Source organism: Myxine glutinosa, chromosome 4, assembly GCF_964187855.1.
Source record: "Myxine glutinosa chromosome 4, kmMyxGlut1.1, whole genome shotgun sequence".
NCBI lineage: Eukaryota > Metazoa > Chordata > Myxini > Myxiniformes > Myxinidae > Myxine > Myxine glutinosa.
In genome coordinates this window covers 196,262,496-196,286,887 of record NC_136264.1, presented here as the reverse complement: position 1 = coordinate 196,286,887, position 24,392 = coordinate 196,262,496, and the positions used below count along the sequence as shown (strand labels likewise).

The 24,392-nt window shown below is 43.3% G+C and overlaps 2 protein-coding genes across 2 annotated transcripts in view; one reads left to right on the top strand and one right to left on the bottom strand.

Annotated features, from left to right (window-relative positions):
• TSEN2 (tRNA splicing endonuclease subunit 2) overlaps positions 1-24,392 on the top strand; it is an 841,321-nt gene that overhangs the window by 19,647 nt on the left and 797,282 nt on the right. The gene's annotated exons all lie outside the window — the stretch shown is intronic.
• The window catches only part of LOC137426005 (voltage-dependent L-type calcium channel subunit alpha-1D-like), a 545,673-nt gene that overhangs the window by 286,775 nt on the left and 234,506 nt on the right, over positions 1-24,392 (bottom strand). The window contains 1 exon segment of the mRNA XM_078775346.1: positions 15,041-15,180. Coding sequence (XP_078631472.1) covers positions 15,041-15,180 — 140 coding nt within the window.

Below are 24,392 nucleotides of genomic sequence, written 5' to 3'. Positions count from 1 at the left end.
GAAAGTATTTGGTTAAATGGCCTGCTTACTCCAACAACTTGGAACGTGTGCCATAACTGGCTCTGTGACTCCGGTGTTGTGCCTGTCTGAGCAAGCGACAATAGCACACACACACATACGCACACACACCTCCTTTGGTGCAGCACTGGAACGCCTAGGATGGAACAACTGGAAATCTAGTTCAGATGACCAACATTGAGATGGAGAGGTGAAATAAAAATATATACTGGAATTATTAAAAGCATGTTTGGCCTGCCACACAAACATCATGCCGATGGCAACACAAGCAGCCAAAGGTGTGGGAGCAGATCACTCCGGAGACCAGGTGTTCACTCTGGAATGGGACGATTCGAAGTCAACACGAGCACAATGAAAATGGGGCTTGGTGCAGAATCCAACTTACTTTTTCCACATGCGAAATTTGCATTTATGTTTATTTAAATTATACAATGGACTACAAAATGTAAATGTTTCATGATATTTGTTATATTATATCCACCTTTATCTATCAATATTGTTGAAATGAAGATCAAATAGCTGTATGTTGAAATATGTTGAAAAAGTCAAAACTTTACATGGGGTGTACTTACTTTTTCACGTGACTGTATATATATATTGTAATGAAGCTGCGTGCTCATGAAGCCCTCTTACCCATTAGCTGGAGAGCTGGCTTGACTACACCCACAATAATTGTCCGGAGGAAAATCCACCATGTTGGTTTTCTGGTAAGCCTAAGACGTCTTCGGAAGTTTCACATTCACAATTTGAATTATCCGAGCTATTTAACCACAATGTATTATATACAGTATGCACATAAGCAGTAGGCATGTTTTTGCTTCACGTATGGAAGCTGGGCTTTTTGTACACCGCTCCTTTCCTATGCCATCTCCAAGCGCTGCATAACTTCATTGCCGGGCACCAAAGGGGGCTCGGAAATGACGCACGCTGAAAGGGAGTACTCAGTTTTCACTCTGGTTGTTTGGTTTCTTGTTTTCTTTCTTGTTTGTCTGGGCGATATCTCAGCCATCCTTTGAGCTAGGAAGCTGAAATTTGGGCACAATAGTGAGTAAGTACTTTATAAAAAACGGTATTGTTTTTTATTAATCAATTAATGGATGAGTTACTCAATTATAATCGATCAATTAAGTACTTCGACATTTCCTTTCTCTTCTGGGCATTATCTCAGGCACCTTTTGAGCTAGAAAGCTGATATTTGGACATGACAATGACTAAGTAATTTGGCTGTAAAGTGTAAAGGCTATTTTTGATTTATTCATTAATCAATTAATCGATTAATTATTTAATTATTCGATTAATGACTAAAAAAAATATTATTTTTTTTGTTACAGATTCGGATGAAATGGAGGTGGTTTATGTGTTATATTAGCCAATTGATTAATTATTATTTAATTATTTATTTTTTAAAATTTTTTTTTTAATCATTATTAATCATTTATTTATTTTATTTCCCCTCTCGGCAATATCTCAGGCACCTTTTGAGCGAGGAATCTGATCTTTGGACATGACAATGACCAAGTGATATAGCTGTAAAGGGTTGTTTTGTTTTTTTTTGCATACAGAATCGAGGCTCGTGAAAGAGCTAACATATATCACAAAAAAAAAAAAATCAAACAGACAAACAAAATATATAAAAGGAGGGAGCGGTAGACAAGATGGGGAGAGAAGGGGAAGCACACAAACACAACATTTGAGAGCAAGGACATCGGGAGATGTGTGGGAGGGAGAGGGTTTGGGGGGAGGAGGCGTGGGAAGGGGGAGGAGGGTGGGAGAAGTATAAAACACAAGGACACCAAGGACTTCCAGGAAAGAGGTTGGTATTTCAAAAAAGTGGATTTGGGGTGAAATTAGCGGGGGTAGAAAAGATCAAGGTTTTGGATGGCGGAAGATAAGAGATGGTGGTGAACAGCTGTTTTAAAGACCTGGACGGAGGAGTGGGATTGAATAGAGTGAGGGAGTTTGTTCCAGAGGCGGGAGAAAAGAAGAATGAAGGAGTGAAGGTGAGCAGAGAGTCTTGATTTTGGCAGTTTAACCAAAAGAGGGTTGCAGGCAGATCTTGTGCGACCTGTAGGAATGCTTGGGGGACAGAGCCCAGAGAGAGCTGGGGGAGCAAGGCCGGAGAGGAGTCGGGAGAAGACGGAAAGACCACCAACCTGCCTGCGGTGAGTAAGTGAAAGGCCCTCGGAGATAGCTTCATCACGGGAGATTCCAATGATTCTGAACGCTTTGGTTTCAACAGCATGAAGACGAGCTCGGTGTGAGGAAGGAGCACCAGCACAGAGGGGAGAGCAGTACTCCATTGAGCTGCGGATGAAAGCCTTGTATGTGGTGAGGAGCTCAGGTGTACCAAGGACGGACTTCGCACGACGGAGGATGCCCAGTCGGCGACTGGCTTTGGAGGCCAGATTTGAAATGTGGTTTTCCCAGGAAAGATCATGGCAGATAGTGAGACCCAAAAGCTTGAGTGACAGAACTTCTTGGAGAGGATTATTCAGAAAGTGGATGGGAGGGTTGTCCAGTCGGTCTTTTCGGAGAGACATCGTAAGAGTGTGAGATTTGTCAGGATTGAAAGACATGTTCCACTTGTTTGCCCAGTCTGTGATTTTGTTCAGGTCTGCAGAGAGTGGGAGGCTGCAGACTGCCGATCTGAGGGATGAGGAATGGAGCGGCAGAGAGTGGAGTCATCAGCAAAGAGATAGAGAGGATTTTCAAGAGAGTCAGAGAGATCATTGATGAAGACCAGAAAAAGCACAGGGCCCAGAACACTGCCTTGGGGAACTCCAGCCTGAACAGGAAGAGGAGATGAGAGAAACCCATTCAGGGCGACATGTTGACTGCGACTGGGGAGGAAGTCCGCCAGCCATGCGTGGAGATTTCCATAGATTCCAAGGGAGGAGAGTTTGGTGAGCAGAGCGGGGTGCCAGACCGTATTGAAGGCACGTGATATGTCAAGGGAGACAGCTCTAATTTCCTGTTTGGCATTGAGGACCTCCATCCATTGTTGAGACAGCAGAAGCAGCATGTCCAGAGTAGAGTGACCTGGTCTGAAACCAAATTGATGATCAGAGATCAAGCCATTGGAGAGGAGGAAAGATTTCATGTCCGAAGCAATGATGGATCCATGACTTTGCTGATAATTGGGAGAAGGCTGATTGGTCTGTAGTTGCAAGGATCTGTTTTTGCACATTGTTTGTGTAAAGCGGTGATGTTGGCTGATTTCCAAGCAGATGGCAGATGACCTTGAGCAAAAGAGAGGGTGAAGAGAACAGAGAGAGGGAGTGAAAGAGCGGAAGAACAGGATTTTAGGACCCGTGGGCTGATACCGTCAGGTCCAGTTGCAGAATCAGAGTCGAGGGTTGACAGAAACTTTTCCACCATGTCAGGAGGAAAGGACACAGAGTCCAGGAGCAGCTGGGTACGACTGGGTATGGTGGGTACAGAGAGGGATGGGTTTGGGACACAAGATTTAGAGGCAAACACAGAGTTGAGGCATTTAGCTTTTTCACATGCAGAGTCAGCTGTGTAGCCATTTGAGGTGAGGCAGGGGATGGAGGTGGAACAAACACCAGAAACAGATTTGACCAGATGCCACCAGGATTTGGAAGAGGGAGACAGATAAGAGAGTTCGGTCTTGCGAACAGAGAGATATTGTTTCCTGGCTCCCCTGAGGGTGGAAACACACTTGTTTCAGGCTTTGTGAAAGGAAATGAGATTTCCTTCCGTTGGATTTGCTTTCCAGGAGACGAAGGCAAATTGTTTCTGGGCAACAGCCTTACCACAAGATTCCGTGTACCATGGACGGGAGGAAGGGTGCGACAACTGAAGACGAGATGGGATAAATCTGTGCATGAGAGAGAGCAATTTACTTTGGAAGAATTCCCAGGATGAGTTGATGTCAGAGGCGGTCGAGATGGGAGTCCAGTCCAGATGATTGATGGCTGCTTGAAGACCGTGCCAGTTGGCCTGAGTGAAATGCCAGACTCGTCGACGCTGAGGAGGCTCTCTGAGAATGGTCAGAGAGATGCCACTTTAACAAGCACATGATCAGATGAGCCGATTGGAGCAGAAGAAGAGCAGCAGACATTTTCAGGGAAGTTAGTCATAACCAAGTCCAGAAGAGAAGATGCTCCGTTGACTGAGATCCGGGTCGGGAAATTGTCAGTTCCAGTGAGATCCTGCCAGTTCCAGTGAGTCGCAGAAGTCCTTTGCTGAGGAGGCATGGCTGGTGAGAGAGGTACCCACACCCAGCCAACTGGCATGGTGACAATTGAAATCACCACATATGAGGAAGAGAGAGTTGGGAAGAATAGATAGAAGTTGGTCCATATTATCAGACAGCGAGATGTAGATGGAGTCATCACTGTTTGGTGGACGATACAACACGCATATGAACAAAAGGTGGGAGCGAAGGGGAAGCCGTAGCCAGAGGTATTCCTGGGGTGAGGTGGAGAGAGGGCAGTGCAGGGCGAGTGAGGAAGAAAGTTTTTGATAAGGATAGCAACCCCACCTCCAGGACGAGGCTCAGGTCTATCATACCGGAGGAGGGAGTAACCCGGGAGAGAGATACTAAGGAATCAGAGACATCATGAAGGAGGAAAATTTCTGTTAAGCAGATAACGTCTGGTTTGTCAGAAGCAACCTGTCTGGAGAGATCAGTCAAGTTTGAGCGAGGGCCCTGGATGTTTGAGGTCCATACCGTTAATGAAGAGGAAAGGGGAGCATCGGATACAGAACAGGGGGGGGGGGGGGGAGGGTTAGGGTAAGATGTGGAAGAGGAGGAAGAGGTCGGGAGAGCTGTTGAAGGTGTGTCAGAGATTTCAGAATAGTTCGGAGAAAGGGAAGGATGGGGCGGACAAAAGGTTTGATGGTGATTGGGTGAGGCACAGTGAGGTGTTATTTGAGGAGGGGGAAGAGCGAGGCAGAAGGTTGGGGGAGATGGAGGTGAGAGTTGGAAGGGGGAAGAAGCGGGGAGGACGCTTTGAGGAGGAGGGGTGAGAGGGGGGACATGGAGAAGAAATGAGGATGGGGAGATATGAAGGGGAGAGGTGAGGGGGGAGTTTAGAAGGGAAGGGAAAAGGGGGGGGGGGGGATTTGAAAGGGATGGGAGATGGGGGAGATTTGGAGTGGAGGGGTGAGGGGGAGTCTAGGAGGGGAGGGTCGAGGGGGAGTGTAGGAGGGGAGGGGTGTGGGGGGAGTTTAGGAGGGAAGGGGCAAGGGGGGAGATTTGAAAGGGATGGGTGATGGGGAGGATTTGGAGGGGAGGGGCAAGGGCGAAGATTTGAAAGGGATGGGTGATGGGGAAGATTTGGAGGGGAGGGGCAAGGGGGAAGATTTGAAAGAGATGGGTGATGGGGAAGATTTGGAGGTGAGGGGCAAGGGTGGAGATTTGGAGGGGAGGGGTGATGGGGAAGTTTTGGAGGGGTGATGGGGAAGATCAGGAGGGGAGGGGTGAGATTGGATTTTAGAAAGTGTACGATTAATGGGAAACGAGCATTTATTGCAAAATGAGTTTCTTGTGACCTTCGAGTCAAAAATACTTTTGAGGACGCTGGAGGGGGGATGGAGTGCAGGTGAGTTTAGGGAATGTAGGAAAGAGGAACTGTAAGAGATGGAATTTTTTTTGGGGATGAATAGATTTGGTGAGCAAGTGGAAAGCAACCTTTTAAAGAAGAAGAAGAAAAAGGTGTTATAATATACGACAGAATACAGTACTTCAGGGGAAAGTTTAAACATTTTTAAATTTCATAGCGAAAACTATCTGGGGAAATGGAGGTGAAACACGTGATCGAAGAATGAATGAACGAATAAGAACAACGAATAAACGAATAAGATCAACGAATAAGAATAAAGAGGGAAAATATTTTTTGGAGTTTTTTTTTTGAGTTGAGATTTTAAACAAGGACATATGGGGTGAAAAGACTGGAAAAACTGAGAGAACGAAAGTAATTGGAGCACAATCGACGGACCGCTGAGAGAAAAAACAAAGCCTCAAGGTAGGACACGGTAGCCGACAAGGCCTCAAAAGACGCGACACGAATTAACCGACGATTTTCTATACAGGTATGAAAAATTAACACCGAGAATCTTCCTAAGGACACATTATAGGTACACACACCAAAGATAAATACAGTTTCGACAAAAACACAATTGTGAACAATTACTTAACTTCGAAAGCGTGAGAGCGTGGACAGCTTCGAAAAAACGTGACTCGCCGACAAAGATCTCGTGAGATCTGATTGCTCAGGGTATTTTTGATTTATTGATTAATCAATTAATTATTTATTGATTAATAAATCAATTATTTAATTTTTTTATTATTGACATTTCATTAAATTTCTAAAAGTTACATCTTTGGATGAAGCTATATAACCTGGCAGTTCACTCAGACCAACTGGCACGGTCTTCAAGCAGCCATCAATCATCTGGACTGGTCTCCCATCTCTACCGCCTCTGACATCAAAGCATCCTGGGAATTCTTCCAAAGTAAATTGCTCTCTCTCTCTCCCTCTCATGCACAGATTTATCCCATCTCGTCTTCAGTTGTCATACCCTTCCTCCTATCCATGGTACACGGAATCTTGTGGTGAGGCAGTTGCCCAGAAACAACTTGCCTTCGCCTCCTGGAAAGCAAATCCAACGGAAGGAAATCTCATTTCCTTTCACAAAGCCCGAAACAAGTGTTTGTCCACCCTCAGGAGAGCCAGGAAACAACATCTCTCCACTCTCAAGACTGAACTCTCAAACCTGTCTCCCTCCTCCAAATCCTGGTGGCATCTGGTCAAATCCGTTTCTGGTGTTTGTTCCCCCTCCCTTACCTCAAACGGCTACACAGCTGACTCTGCACGTGAAAAAGCTGAATGCCTCAACTCTGTGTTTGCCTCAAAATCTTGTGTCCCAATCCCATCCCTCTCTGTACCCACCATACCCAGTCATACCCAGCTGCTCCTGGACTCCTGAAAGGAGCTCCTTTCTCCTTTCTCCTGACAATGTGGAGAGGTTTCTGTCAATCCTGGACTCTGATTCTGCAACTGGACCAGACTGCATCAGCCCACAGGTCCTAAAATCCTGCTCTGCCGCTCTTTCACTCCCTCTCTCTGTTCTCTTCACCCTCTCTTTTGCTCAAGGTTATCTGCCATCAGCTTGGAAATCAGCCAACATCACCGCTTTACACAAAAAATGTGCAAAAACAGATCCCTGCAACGACAGACCAATCAGCCTTCTCCCAATTATCAGCAATGTCATGGAATCCATCATTGCTTTGGACATCAAATCTTTCCTCTTCTCTATTGGCTTGATCTCTGATCATCAATTTGGTTTCAGACCAGGTCTCTCTACTCTGGACATGCTGCTTCTGCTGTCTCATCAATGGATGGAGGTCCTCAATGCCAAACAGGAAATTAGAGCTGTCTCCCTTGACATATTGTGTGCCTTCGATACGGTCTGGCACCCCGCTCTGCTCACCAAACTCTCCTCCTATGGTATCCATGGAAATCTCCACGCATGGCTTGCGGACTTCCTCTCTATGCGTAGTCAACGTGTGGCCCTGAATGGATTTCTCTCATCTCCCCTTCCTGTTCAGGCTGGAGTTCCCCAAGGCATTGTTCTGGGCCCTGTGCTTTTTCTGGTCTTCATCAATGATCTCTCTGACTCTTTTGAAAATCCTGTCTATCTCTTTGCTGATGACTCCACTCTCTGCCACGACATTCCTCATCCCTCAGATCGGCAATCTGCAGCCTCCTCACTCTCTGCAGACCTGGACAAAATCACAGACTGGGCAAACAAGTGGAACATGTCTTTCTATCCTGACAAATCTCACACTCTTACTATGTCTCTCTGAAAAGACCGACTGGACAACCCTCCCATCTACTTTCTCAACAATCCTCTCCAAGAAGTTCTGTCACTCAAGCTTTTGGGTCTCACTATCTGCCATGATCTTTCTTGGGAAAACCACATTTCCAATCTGGCCTCCAAAGCCAGTCGCCAACTGGGCATTCTCTGTCGTGTGAAGTCCTTCCTTGGCACACCTGACCTCCTCACCACATACAAGGCTTTCATCTGCAGCTCAATGGAATACTGTTCCCCCCTTTGGGCCGGTGCTCCTGCCTCACACCCAGCTCGGCCTCACGCTGTTGAAACCAAAGCTTTCAGAATCATTGGAATCTTCTGCGATGAAGCTAACTCCGAGGGCCTTTCACGTACTCACCGCAGGCAGGTTGGTGGTCTTTCTGTCTTCTACCGACTCCTCTCCGGCCTTGCTCCCCCAGCTCTCTCTCGGCTCTGTCCCCCAAATATTCCTGCAGGTCGCACAAGATCTGCCAGCAACCCTCTTATGGTTAAACTGCAAAAATCAAGACTCTATGCTCACCTTCACTCCTTCATTCCTCTTTTCTCCCGCCTCTGGAACAAACTTCCTCACTCTCTACAATCCCACTCCTCCCTCCAGGTCTTTAAAACAGCTGCTCACCACCATCTCTTATCTTCCCCCATCCAAAACCTTGATCTTTTCTACCCCTGCTAATTCACCACAGATCCACTTTTTTGAAATACCAACTTATTTCCTGGAAGTCGTTGCAGTGTCCTTGTGTTTTATGCTTCTTCCAACCCCCCCCCCCCACACCCCCCCTTCCCAAGCCTCCTCCTCCCAAGCCCTCTCCCTCCCACAGATCTCCCAATGTCCCTGCTCTCAAATGTTGTGTTTATGTGCTTCTCCTTCTTTCCCCATCTTGTTTACCGCTCCCCTTATTATATGTTTTCTGTGTCTGTCTGATTTTTTTGTGTGATTAATGTTAGCTCTTTCACGAGCCTCGATCTTGTATACAAAAAAAAGCACTAGTGGTTTTGTTGTGCTATTAGCCAAATGATTAAGAAAATATTTTATGACAATGTTTTATTCATTTTAATTATGCAATTAATCAATCCATTATTGTGCACCTCTCCCTCCAAATACAGTCTCTTTGAGCTGCACGGCGGTATTTCCGTGCACTGGAGGATATTTAATCATTTGGCATGGGGTCGGTATACTTTGAATGTATCTGTAGTCTGTACTTGTTCATTATATTTTCGGGAGCGATCAAGGCAGCGGTCTGGCCAATACACCACGCAAATATAGGAGTGAGCAATCTATATGATAAATGATGGTTTTTATACGTAATTTCGGTTTTATGCGAAGTAGCAGTGTCCATGTGTTTTATACCTTTCCCACCCCCCTCCCCCGCCTTCCCATGCCTCCTCCCCCAAAACCCTCTCTCTCCACGGATCTTCCATTGTCCCTGTTCTCTGCTGTTGTACTTGTGTGCTTCCCTCTCTCTCCCCATCTTGTCTCTCGCTCCCTTTATTGTATGTTTTTTTGTGTTGTCCTTTTTTGTGATTGATGTTAGCTCTTTGACGAGCCTCGATCTTTTATACCAAAAAAAAACAAGTAGACATGACTGAATAGTGTGACAATACAGAAGGATCACCAGTCATCATCAACAAATGAAGACTGCAGGCAACAATTGCAGGATCACACAAAACAGTGCTAATTACTGGCACTGTAATGCAGGTCACATTTTACATGACAATATACATATAAATAAGGCCTGTATATAACCGAAGATGTGGTCTCAGAATGTGGGAAACTGTCTCGTGCAGTGAATTTTTCTTTAAACTTCCACTGTAAAGACTAAATATATAATAAGATAGGTAAGCCTACCTCATATTGCATAGCGTTTTAAAACTTCTAAACGTAAAAGCTGCAATAATTACATTTAAGAAAAAATTTAAAGGCTTTTAATTATGTTTACGTTTTTGAAGTGTACTAATATATTGTGCTAACAAATCAGGGTCTGTTAGTTACTAAACGTTGGTGAAAAAGATGGATAAGTATTTCGGTGTAGTTTCTGTTATTGTCATTTCAATTTCCCAATTGATCAATCAACAACAACAACAACAACAACAACAGTAGTAATGGTTCTTGATACTGATTGTTCAATCGGGAAATTAAAATCAAAATTATATTTTTAGTGCAATGTAAATTGTTGAGCCCTCGCTATAACCAAAAATCATGGATCTGCACCTGGATATGTGTCGCTTTTGGAATGGTTCTGTCCGCCACCACCCCCTTCCATCCTCCTCCGACAATTCGAGCCTGTTTTGGTTGGGTCCACATCGATGTTTGAGAATCTATATAATATGCTCCGTATGTGATTCTGTCTGTGAGTCTGAATTTTTGGGGATTTTTTTGTATACAAGATCGAGGCTCGTGTAAGAGCTAACATTAATCACAAAAAAACAAACGGACACATAAAACATATAATAAAGGGAGTGGGAGACAAGATGGGGAGAGAGGGAAGCACACAAGCACAACATTAGAGAACAGGGACATCGGGAGATCTGTGGGAGGGAGAGGGTTTGGGGGAAGGGAGGGTTGGGAGAGGTAAAAACAAATGGATTCCAGGAAAGAAGTCGGTATTTCAAAAAAGTGGATCTGGGGTGAATTAACGGGCGTAGAAAAGATCAAGGTTTTGGATGGGGGAAGATAAGAGATGGTGGTGAACAGCCGTTTAAAAGACCTGGAGGGAGGAGTGGGATTGAATAGAGTGAGGGAGTTTGTTCCAGAGGTGGGTGAAAAGAGGAATGAAAGAGTGAAGGTGAATAGAGAGTCTTGATTTTGGCAGTTTCACCAGAAGAGGGTTGCTGGCAGATCTTGTGCGACCTGTAGGAATATTTGGGGGACAGAGCATAGAGAGAGCTGGGGGAGCAAGGCCGGAGAGGAGTCGGTAGAAGACAGAAAGACCACCAACCTGCCTGCGGTGAGTGAGTGACAGGCCGTCACATTCAGCTTCATCATTGGAGATTCCAATCATTCTGAAAGCTTTGGTTTCAACCTCGTGAAGCCGAGGTAGGTGTGAGGCAGAAGCACCAGCCCAGAGGGGAGAGCAGTATTCCAGTGAGCTGCGGATGAAAGCCTTGTAGGTCGTGAGGAGCTCAGGTGTGCCAAGGACAGACTTCGCACGATGGAGGATGCCCAGTCGGCGACTGGCTTTGGAGGCCAGCTTGGAAATGTGTTTTTTCCCAGGAAAGATCATGGAAGATAGTGAGACCCAAAAGTTTGAGTACAGAACTTATTGGAGAGGATTGTTGAGAAAGTAGATGGGAGGGTTGTCCAGTCAGACAGTCGGTCTTTTCAGAGAGACATAGTAAGAGTGTGAGATTTGTCAGGATAGAAAGACATGTTCCACTTGTTTGACCAGACTGTGATTTTGTTCAGGTCTGCAGAGAGTGAGGAGGCTGCAGACTGCCGATCTGAGGGATAAGGAATGGAGCGGCAGAGAGTAGAGTCATCAGCAAAGAGATAGCGAGGATTTTCCAGAGAATCGGAGAGATCATTGATGAAGACCAGAAAAAGCACAGGGCCCAGAACACTGCCTTTAGGAACTTTAGGAACTCTGACCTGGTCTGAATCCAAATTGAAGATCCGAGATCAAGCCATTGGAGAAGAGGAACGATTTGATGTCAGATGCGATGACTGATTCCATGACCTTGCTGATTGGTCTGTAGTTGCAAGGATCTGTTTTAGCATCTTTCTTGTGTAAAGCGGAAATGTTGGCTGATTTCCAAGCAGATGGCAGATGACCTTGAGCAAAAGAGTGAAGAGAACAGAGAGAGGGAGTGAAAGAGCGGAAGAGCAGGATTTTAGGACCCGTGGGATGATGCTGTCTGCTCGAGTTGCAGAATCAGTCGAGGTTTGACAGAAACTTCTCAACCTTATCAGGAGAGGACACAGAGTCCAGCAGCAGCTGGGTTTGACTGGGTAAGATGGGTACAGAGAGAGAGATGGGTTTGGGACGCAAGATTTTGAGGCAAACACAGAGTTTAGGTATTCGGGTTTTTCACGTGCGGTGTCAGCTGTTTAGCCGTTGAGGTAAGGGAGGGGATGGAGGGGGAACAAACACCAGAAACAGATTTGACCAAACGCCTCCAGGATTTGGAGGAGGAAGACAGGTTTGAGAGTTCAATCTTGAGAGTAAAGAGATAGTGTTTCCTGGTTCTCCTGAGGGTGGACACACACTTGTTGTGATCTTTGTGAAAGGAAATGAGATTGCCTTCCGTTGGATTTGCCTTCCATGAGGAGAAGGCAAGTTGTTTCATGGCAACTGCCTCACCACAAGCTTCAGTGTACCATGGGAAATTGCTGAGACATTTTAAGAATTTGCGTCACGATATATCATACACCGCCTAAAATAACAGGCGGGAAAATGACGAGATATATTTTAAAATATGCTTTTCCATTTGATGACAGTCGTCACGATGAAAAGTCAACAATGTGGGGAGCGCTTCGTTCACGTATCACCACAGACAGGAAATTGCCGACAGATATTTCTTCGTTATTTCATTCATCAATATTATACGGAAGTAAAGGTAATCCTGTTTAAAATTCCATTCATGCCATCGATGTTTGTTTTTTTTCGCACGAGTTTTCAAGGCTGAATCGTGTTCATATCGAGAGGCGCGTGCGATTTGCACTTCTGGAAGAAGAAGAGCTCTCTTCCGGTCGTTCGATATGGACTCTTCTCTTCCCGGAAGCTCTTCTGCCTCTTCCCGGTATCCAGCAGAAGAGGTGCCGGCTCTTCGAAAACAAAATGGCCTCGCCGATTACTTTGAAAGAACTTTGTCATATATGACACGTTGATGTTACAGCTGTACGGAAAGTTTGCTTAACAGGCTTAACTCACTTAATCACGAGTTCTATTTTACTTATTTGTTGTTTACTTGGTAATTAGTGAGTGATATGGGAGTGATATATACGCCGTTTTCACCCATAATTTCAGTCACGGAGTTATACTTACGCAGCAAAACTTGCAAGTGAAAACACAATCTGGATATTTGCATCAACTTGTGATGTCGTGTCATCTTTGTCTAATTCTTCCATCATGAGCGCGACTGCGCGAGTAATGCATTTTTGGCCGCCATCTTGCTTCTCTTCTGCCTGTTCGGCACAGCCACAAAGCAATCTTCCGGAAGAGGCTTCTGTCTTCGGAAGAGACCAAATCGCACGCGCCTCAGGATTAATAAACAAACTCCATTTCACATGTGCATGGACATGCCATTCACATATGTAAAATAAATAAATAAACAGACGGGAAATTGTCGAGTTTTTTTCGTTCTTATTTTATAAGCTATGTGCACGTACACTTTAAAGAAGTTTATTTGAAATCTTTAATTTAAAAAATGGCATTTTGTATGCTGTAACGAAAAGAGTAACTTTGGTTTTCGTGAGAGAGAAAGGTGTAATGTAATGTTCTTATACACCGCCCAAAAGACTTTTTTTCCCCTGGGGCTTTTCCATTTGAGCTGTATTTTTTATATAGTCAGAATGTTTAATTCTTTCGACGTAATCACAATAAAAAGTTGCAATTAAGTACTCTGCACGTGGGGGAAAGGGCGGAGCATCGTTTATGTGTCGCTACTTGCGTTTGTAAATGCGAGAAAAAAAAAAATGAATAAAATCTCCAAAATGAATAAAATAATGAGGGAACACAAACGAGACCGCCAATGAACGTTAACACAGACTTGCACGGGATGCTGAGCAACAAAGACATTGGAAGGTAATGTGTGCCTAGCAAACCTAAACAAGAGCAACTGTAAAGAATCTGGATGAAGTATCGGATAATATTGTTGAAGATCATCATTGCGGTGCGAGTCCGATGACGTCACCATGCGTGTACTGTACTGTTCTGCTAAACATCTCAGTGATTAATGAACAGGACAAGGGGCGGATTTACACTGTGATGCTCCAAGAAAAAAGTTCAATTACCTCTAATATTTTCCGTACCTGCTCGATTGGAACAACTGCCAGAGTGAGGGGTGGGAGAGGAGACTGAGGGAGGGGAAGAGGCGACTGGGGGAGGGGGAGAGGATACTGGGGAGGGGGAAAGGAGACTGGGGGAGGGGAAGAGGATACTGAGGAGGGGGAAAGGAGACGGGGAGGAGGAGAGGATACTGAGGAGGGGGAAAGGAGACTGGGGGAGGGGGAGAGGAGACTGAGGGAGGGGGAGAGGAGACTGAGGAAGGGGGAGAGGAGACTGAGGAAGGGGGAGAGGTGACTGAGGGAGTGGGAGAGAAGACTGGGGGAGGGGGAGAGAAGACTGTGGGAGGGGGAGAGGAGACTGGGGGAGGGGGAGAGGAGACTGGGGGAGGGGGAGAGGAGTGAGGAGGAGTTGGAAAGGAATGAGGAGATAGGAGTAAAGCGACACCCACTCTCCCCCATGTGTGACCCACTCTCCCCCGTGTGTGTGACCCACTCTCCCCCGTGTGTGTGACCCACTCTCCCCCGTGTGTGTGACCCACTCTCCCCCGTGTGTGTGACCCACTCTCCCCCGTGTGTGTGACCCACTCTCCCCCGTGTGTGTGACCCACTCTCCCCCGTGTGTGTGACCCACTCTACCCCGTGTGCATGACCATTACATCATTACATCATTTGTGGATCTGATAAATTTCCAGTAACCATTTTGTAAAACTGAATGTGCAGGTGCAGCATCCAACTCAATATGTCCAAATGTCACACACGTCCATGCCAGTGGGATTCCCACGGGTGACCCCACTAGTTATTTTAATAAAACGCTAAATATTATTTTAAAAATCTAAGTTTTGGGTTGCCTGCAATAGGTCAGAGACAAAGTAACTTCCTCACGTGAGAATCATCTTAATCGCTTTATCAGTTATTCTTTTAGGTTTGGCAACAGTTTAGCATTGTTTTAGAGGGGAAGAAGACGAAGACAAAGAAGTACAATTTTGCGATTTAGTGATCTCCCGAAGTGGTACTTTAGCGATGTATTATGGCACCTCTTTAAGGCTTGATGGTTCAGATAATGCTCGAGAATAAAAGTTATGGCATTTAAAAGGCATATATCCTCATTCTATATTATCTTCTCAGCATATGACGTTGTCGGCGTTTGATTCAGCGGCCATTTTTTTCCATTATCATCCCTGTATGTGGAGTACTGCTGCTGTACTACACATGGAAATGAAGTGTGGCACTCACCCAACGATTACGATAATAAAGTCCAGCAAATTCCAACCATTGCGGATGTAAGAACTTGGATGCATCACCAGGCCATACGCGATTATCTTGAGAAAGGTTTCCACTGTGAAGATGATAAGGAAGGCATATTCCACCTTTTCCTGTCGGGTGTTCAAACGAGAATGTCATGTTATTAAAATAATTTCATTTGACTGCTTCAAGGAAAGATTTGAAAATGTAATTCAACAATGCATTGCACTCCAAAGCATACAAAACACAACATTCTGGAAAGTGCATATCTCCGCTAGGCTGAACAGTTTACGTTTTGTATCCGACTGATAGGCCGGATCCGGATCTTCACCAAAATCAAATCAATTCATACTTGTGACGCACCCTACCTGTCCACAAAGTTTCCTTCAAATCCGCCATTAATTTTTTGAAATATGCTCACAAGCAGGCTGATAACTCAGGTTACCAATGGAGTCATAAGAAAAATCTTTGGAAGGATTTTGAACAAACAGACCCCAATTATGTTTTGAAATCGTCTTTGTGAAATTTTGGACTTTGGGAAAAAAATTAAGGTTGAGGGTGAAACACATTGCGTCAAGTTTTCCAGCTATGCTATTGGTACAAATACCGATACAGTCAAATTGAAATGAAAACACAAAAGTATTGAAACTCAAATCGGTCAGGATTCAAAGTCATAAAATGAAGCAATACCTTTGGACCATACAGGATGCTTCTCTTTTTTTTCCATTTTTATTTCTTTCATTTCCCCCTACTTTCCTACTTTCCTTTGTACTAGAATATAAGTTCTGTTGCTTCACTGACGGGAATACCAATCTTTGTGTAATTGCTAAACAGTTGTTACTGGGAAAAAATAAAATTAGGCGATGCATAGATACAGAGATACTGGCCTAGCTATACACTCAGGCAGCAAGGGGAAGGAGGGAGATTGTTAATGGGATATTCATCAAAGCCTTTTTGGATGCCGAATTGCGAATCTTACGATAATTCACCAAATGTCCGTCTGTCCGTTCGAAGGTACCGCAAAAACGGCTGAACCGATCGCAACGATATTTTGGGTGGGTATTCCCGGGACCCCTGGGAGTAAAATAGGCTATATTGTTTTTCCAAATTTTCCAGTTTTTCCAAACACGATGGAATAATATTTACCGATATGAACAGTCATGTGGCTTTTGTTGAAATTCTACAAATACTGTTTAGATTTTGATGAGAATTACAAACCTGCAGCGAATCCGGAAGTGGACAGATGCCGGCAATGCGAGGGTTTGATAATATCCAAATACAACCGTCATTCAATCGTGATGTTAAATCGTTAAACGTTAATCGTGTTAATCGTTTTGTTAAAGTATTAATTGATGATTGGAATTGAGTGAATACAATTACGATTTTGAATTCGTAATTGTATTCACCCAACTGTACGGAACTTCACATCAGGATTTAAATATTTGTCTATGTCACGAATGTTGTTAAAAGTTTATTTTTTATATTAATGTTATTTCATTTGTGATTGGAGTTATGCTGTTTGGAATGAAAAAAAAAGATATTGAGTTCAAGTGAAAGACGAAATGCCGTGACGGTTTCTACTTTGTAAACGTGAATTCGTGGATCACCATATGCAGATTCGCCATTGACTGAGTATGGAACAAACGTACCTGTTTGTTTGCGAACAGGTACGTTTTTCGTGGAAGTCCTTCACGAACTTGCTGTCCATGTCTGACGTACGACTGAAGGTGCTACAGTAATGTGGAATATTATTGGTTTCATGCTTTAGCATTCGCCGTTTCAGCATTTTCTGTTCGCTTCCGGCCTCCCACCCGTGCGAAGCATGGGCACCTCACTAGTAATTTACAACACACCAAGAGGAAGATCAAAATAAAAATAAATTATCCCCCCCCCCCTGCTCTTCTTTATTTTGATCAGACTGTTTGGGGTATGTTTGAGGCACGGGGCATATCAGGAAACAAACTCTGAAGTCTCCTTGCCTCTACCTTTGCGTAAATGCTAAATAAAACGTCTGTGAATTCGTTTTATTTTTCATATAGTTGGCATAATTGTGGTGACTAACCTATGGAGAAAGAACAAAAAAATAATCCTGGGAGAACCTGCTCTCTGTGTGCTGATAGCCAGCATCACAAGTTGGCATTTGCAGTTTTATAATGTAGATTCATCAATCAAAAGCTAGAGGCTGATTATTTTTAGATCTAAAGCTCAAAGGTCAAGGCTGCATAAAATCATCAATTTTCATTCCGTATTTTTTTTAACTATTGTCGTTATTTTGAGCATACTGAAGAAGAAGATGATGACTGCATATAAACGGACATGGATGGGCTTTGCATTTTCAGATGCTTTCTAGTTGTCTTTGTGTTTGGCACTGGTTTGACTTCATGGTTTAATATCAAGACGTAATCAGATGCATGGTTAAAGCAATCGACGGGCGAACCAATTTTTTTCAAATAGGGTATGTGCTTTGTGACATCACCTGATGAACTTTGCCTATCATTTGCTTGTTTATCAGGTTTAGAGCAATCATTTCCCCAATATTCCATGGAAATATGAGAACTGGGGTGTGTTCAGTTACCAAGTTTCTTGTAGACCACTCACTCACTAAGTGATCTAGGAAGTAAAGCAAGCACTCCATTCAAAACTGTTGATAAGGAATGGCTGGCTTGGCAAGCGCTAGCTAGCTGCTTGGTAACTGAACAAACCCCAGGTGGGTGGATTTGCTCTGGAATTAATGACATAATGACTATAGTCTAGTAGGAAGAGGGGTGTATCTGCATATGGCGATCCACGAATTCACATGTATCATGTTTTAGTTATACCAGCAATGATAACAACAATTAAGCAAGAAACCTACGTAGATTTTAAGAGGCTAGCTATATCTAACATGGTGCTAGCTAGCTCAGCTGTGATGTTGCTTGTTTCTGATTCCATGCAGAAACTGACTTCCACATGTGTGTGTGTGTGTAGCTGAGTTAACTTCTTACCTTGTTGGTTTGGAGGTTAAATATCCAGCAACATCAGTTGGCATCGACGAAGATGCAGAACTATTAACGGAAGTATTGAATACATTTACGAAAATATGAAATGGCAGTAATGGCAGGACTAATTTGCATAATAGCATGCCAGAGATACATGTGGCCACTTCAGGAATAGTTTTATTATGATCTTTGACCCTCAAAGCATGGGTCTAGACACCATATTTGTTCAGTTATCTGCAATATTGGAGTCTCTTAATTGGTAAAAATGTGATTATTTTGTAATGGTGGCACTAATTTGCATACTAGCATGACACAGACACATGTGATCACTTTAAGAATAGTTTTATTATGATCTTTGACCCTCAAAACATGGGTCTAGACACCTTATTTGTTCAGTTATCTGCAATATTGCCTGAGATATAGTGAAACTAGATTTTTCGATAATGGCGGCACTAATTTGCATAAAAATGATACGTGGGACGTTTTGACAACTTTTAACATAGCTCATCATTTTCTACACAATTTTTCCAATCTAGAAACACTGATTAGAAGTATATTTCTGGGGGGTGCATGATACCCCCCTCTTCCTACTAGACTACGAGGTGAACAAGCATTCTGAGTATTGTGCTGCAATACATGTCCCCTACCAAAGTTCGAAGTGCCATAACTTTGTCAAAAATGATCGAATATGCAAATTTATGCACGGTTGATGCTGGTTTTCAAACTTGATCTGAGGTATGCTGAGACACGTGTGTCACGCCTCGCCTCGTTGATAAGCCCGCAAGGTCGCTCCATGGAGCGGCCTGCACGTATTGCACTGTGTGAATTATATAAATTATTACCAACTCACGGTCTGAGGTACTAGCGTAGCGATTCAAGAGATATCCATTTTTTAAAATATTTTCGTTTAATTAACGATATCTGCCAAACCACGTGCCCTATCGCAAATTCCAAAAGGACATTTTAGTAGACTGACATGCTGAACAGATTTGTGAAGTTTCCCCTCGATTGGATCAAAAATGAGGGAGGGGCTCGGTTTTAAAGGTTCATGCTTAAAAACGTCATAACTCTGAAACCATCAGTAATTTATTATATTTTCTGGTTCACGATCAATGATCGATGTGTATATATATATGTTGCTCGGCTTGGCTCCGCCCCTCCCGAAAGCACGCGCTGTGTCGCGCTGTTGACGTTCGCGAGACGAGGCTGAGGACGCACGGTGCGGCTTGAGGAGAACTCGAGAATAAACAAGAGATATCCATTTTTTAAAATATTTTTGTTTAATTAACGATATTTGCCAAACCACGTGCCCTATCGCAAATTCCAAAAGGACATTTTAGTGCTGAACAGATCTGTGAAGTTTCCCCTCGATTGGATCAAAAATGAGGGAGGAGCTCGGTTTTAAAGGTTCATGCTTAAAAACGTCATACCTCTGAAACCATGTGATGCATGACGTCATGCTCGTTGACTCTTTTGTTCGTCATGAGTATGCGATTCTGCCTGCAAAGTTTGGCCTCGATCTGTTCAGCTGTTGCAGAGAAAAAGGGGTTTTCGTGTTTTCACGAAAAACAATATGGCGACCGAACCACGTGACCTGTGACGTCATAATTACCATTAAAATATTCTACAAACCGAGTCCATCATATGGTGAAAATTTTTATCTCAATCGGTCCTATTATTGCAGAGAAATTGGTTTTTAAAGGAAATTAAAACTTAAAATGGCACTGAGTTAAGGATCATCAGAATTATCAGAATTACCAAAGTTCATAGTGCCATAACTTTGTCAAAAATGATCGAAACGTCGTGAAGTTCGAACTTGACCTGTAACTTATCATGAGGAAACCACCTGCCAAGTTTGAAATCATTAGCGTTAAGCGTTTAGAAAAAAAGTCCGGAAAACTGTTCTTTGCGTGACAGACTGACGGACTGACAGACTGACTGACAGACGGAGGGACGGCGTGCAAACCTATAGTCCCCTCCAGTGTACACCGGTAGGGGACTAATAACAGGGATGATCAATCACTGGACCATAACAAAAAAATGTCTGACATTCCCGTCTGAGCACTTCTTCATGATGCTCTAGCATACTGTCCAACCATCACAATTTGGGTGGGATAGTCCCGATTTGACGTTACGCATCCCACTTCCCGACCGACCACTGAAATTTCCTGCTTTTACATGCGGAATCGACAAAAGTAGAGAGATGCAGCGAAATATCTAAAAAAAAAATCGATCTCATAACTCACTCATGAATAACTTGCAAAGCCCGTAGGGAAATGATGTGCATGTGGCTGGCAAAGACTTCCGCAACCAAAACAACGTCTTTTCACAGGATCTAAGGCTCGTAGTAGAGTTGAATGCACACCACATACTCGCAGAAAAATACAAGAAACCAGGGGTGACTGGGTAAATAAACTGGTCAAAGGTCAGCGCCCAGGACCCGCTCACTCACGGTCAGCTGAGCCATGGCCGTCCTGGGCAGACACCGCGAATCATGATGTGGCATGATGAGTTGGGGGCAGCGATTTAGGAGGTAAAATGCACGATTTTAGGCAATTTCTGACCCCTAACTTCCATTTCAACTCAGAGTGATTTTGCCACTGAATCAATTATTCAAGACTAGTTGGGACATTCATTCTGGGTTATATGAACCCATAATAATGTCACTCCAGTGGAGTGGGAAAGAAAAGAACACTGCCAATAATAAACCAAACGAGCACTCTGAAGAAATAGCATTACGCTATTTCTTCAGTGCGTATAGACCAAACCAAACCAAACCAAACGAGCCAAACCAAACCAAACCAAACGAGCCAAACCAAACCAAACGAACCAAACCAAATTCTGAAGAATAGACCAAACGAGCACTGAAGAAATAGCATTACGATTCATGATGATAGATTCGAAACATCTTTTGATTGGTCTTATGGAAGTCTAAATAGACTTCCTACTTTTAGTCTTCGATATATATACAGTCACGTGAAAAGGTAAGTACACCCCATGTAAAGTTTTGACTTTTTCAACATATTTCAACATACAGCTATTTGATCTTCATTTCAACAATATTGATAGATAACGGTGATATAATACAACAAATATCATGAAACATTTACATTGTGTAGTCCATTGTATAATTTAAATAAACATAAATACAAATTTCGCATGTGGAAAAAGTAAGTACACCCCTACATTCATCACTACTTGAAATACCTAAAATTAGAATCAGGTGCACCAGCTCAGGTGTAAATGATTAGAACATCGTTAGAGAGGATCTTGGAGGAACCTGTCTTATTTAAACCTCAGACATTTCGTTTGGTTTGCTCTTTGTTGTTGAAGTGTGCGACGTCACCATGCCTAGATCAAAAGAGCTCTCTGAGGCCTTCAGAAAGAAGGTTATAGATGCCTACGAGTCTGGGAAGGGATTTAAAAAGATCTCCAAACAATTTGAAATCAATCATTCGACTGTCCGGGAGATCATGTACAAGTGGAGAAGATTCCAAACAACTGCCAACTTGTTCAGGCAAGGCTGCCCCAGCAAGTTCAGCCCGAGAGCAGACCGCAAGATGCTGAAAGAAGTCTCTAAGAACCCCAGAATGTCATCACGGGACCTACAGGTAACTCTTGCCACTGTTGATGTCAAAGTGCACGAGTCTACCATTAGAAAGAGGCTGCATAAATTTGATCTACATGGGAGGTGTGCCAGGAGGAAACCTTTGCTGTCCAGAAAGAACATCAGGGCAAGACTAGTTTGCCAATGAACACCTAGGCAAAGACCAGCACTTCTGGAACAATGTGCTCTGGACAGATGAGTCAAAGGTGGAGCTATTTGGCCACAGTACCAGAAGACATGTTTGGCGAAAACCAAAGACAGCATTTGACCACAAGAACCTGATACCAACTGTAAAGCATGGTGGTGGAAATATTATGGTTTGGGGCAGCTTTGCTGCATCAGGGCCTGGGCAGCTCACCATCATCGAATCCACTATGAATTATTCATTGTACCAGAGGGTGCTTGAGGATAATGTGAGGCCATCTGTCGGAAAGTTGAAGCTCAACCGAAGTTGGACCTTGCAACATGACAATGACCCTAAACATACCAGTAAATCCACCAAGGAATGGCTGAAAATAAAGAAATGGAGGGTTCTGGAATGGCCAGGTCAAAGCCTGGATCTAAATCCCATCGAGATGTTGTGGGGGGATTTGAAACGAGCTGTGCATGCAAGAAACCCCTCAAACATCGCAAAGCTGAAAGAATTCTGCATGGAGGAGTGGGCAAAAATTTCTCCCAGTCAATGTCAGAGACTGGTAGACAGTCATAAGAAATGCCTACTTGAGGTCGTTTCTGCCAAAGGGGGCAATACCACCGATTAGAGCCAAGGGTGTACTTACTTTTTCCACATGCGAAATTTGCATTAATGTTTATTTTAAATCATACAATGGACTACAAAATGTAAATGTTTCATGATATTTGTTATATTATATCACCTTTATCTATCAATATTGTTGAAATGAAGATCAAATAGCTGTATGTTGAAATATGTTGAAAAAGTCAAAACTTCACATGGGGTGTACTTACTTTTTCACGTGACTGTATATATGTGTATGTAGTCAATAAAAGTGAAGCTTATACTTTCCTGATAAATATTTGATGAAATATGCATTATGGATCATATAAATTGTGTGTTTGCTGTGCTTCGAAATAATGCTAACATTGATTTATCTATGCCAGCAAAGAGATACAATATACAATGTTTGAAAGGGTATTGAAATGTACAAAAGGCGAATGGAGCTGTTTTCATCAGACAAGAACAGATAGAGTCTCCGGGAGGCTCCATGCTGGGAAAAACAACAAGTCTGCACTTTTCCATCTTAAGTTGCTTAATGTGAAAAAGATGCTTCACTGAGTTAATGGCGCCAGTCTGTCTGCAAAACCCCTGACCTTTCCATTCCTCAGTATAACTTCTGAGACAGCAGGAGATTTCTTTTGTTCCCAAACTTTCTATAAAAAGGAACTGCATTCAACCACTCACCAGAAGATTGGCTGGACACGTTGTGTTGAATCTGTGAGTGTATACGTCAGTATAGTATTGTTAAACTTTGTTGTAATCTTTGTTGTATTCAAGTGAATCTTCTCCAGAGAATTAAATATTTAAAATTGTTCTTGGTGCGTGGAAATTGAAATCGATACACCTTCGTCAGTCTACATCATGACATGATTTAGTATCAGCACAAAAACAAATTATAATACATCAGATAATGGGAATATAGCATGCTCTTAATAGGAACAAATATACTAATATTGTAAGAAGAATAGATTGAGTCATTAGTACAAAATTAATTGATTAATGAAAAACTGAACCATAATTACTTCTTTAGGATTCTGACTTAGCAATATGGAAACTGAAGGAGGAGCAGCAAGTTTCAATGCAATTCTACCAGAACTGCAGGAAAAGGAGATTTTAGCAAACTGTCCATATATCTGATAAGAAGTACAAACAATGCCAAGGCTTTGATCTCGGCCTTCGAAGAACCTGAGAACTCAATACATTTGTCAAACAGTCAAATAGTCTATTCTCAGTCACACATAGTTCAGAACACGGCCTAAGACTAAGAGTTGACTCTTTTTGGACAGGTTATGAATGAATGAATGAATGTGTGGATATGCCGTTGAGGATATCACTCTCCATCGACATCAACGTGAAATCTCCTAGATGATCTTGTGACAGAATTCCGGAGATGATGCTTGATGAAAAGAAGTTTGGCGAAACTTCCACGCACATGCTAGATGCTACTTGTGAAACTGGTCATGTCAACCCCAAACTAAAATTCGGTGCCCTGGGCACCTGGACACCCGCTAATGTCGGGCCCTGATGTATACCATGCGTGATACAAGAAAGAGTACATGTTGTACCTTTTTAAAAACAGGAAACAGCAGACTGCACGATCTTTATAATAATTGAAGTATCGTGAGGATTCTTTCTCTTTGATTACAATCTGTGCGAGTATCTCCAGTTCCATTTGATCTTCATTACAAGGGGGGATGCGCACTTTATAGCTGACCTGCACACTACCTTTCAGTGAGTCCCACTTCCCGACAAAGTCTATTAATTCTGCCTTTAACTTGATCAGTTTGGCAGAAGAATCAAAACGTATCACCTTATCACATCTTATCACTGATGGGTTTCTTCATCGTCATTGAGGTCTCAAAATTCGTCTAGCCAGATAGGCCGATCGGTCCATGTCGTACCATCTCATTCTGTCAGTGGGATCATGATACCAGTCATTCCTAAGCCTAAAAGGTGATCGTTTGTGGCCACCGGCCAAACAGCGGACTGGCCCACTTGGTTCCGAGCAGGCAACCAGGTGTC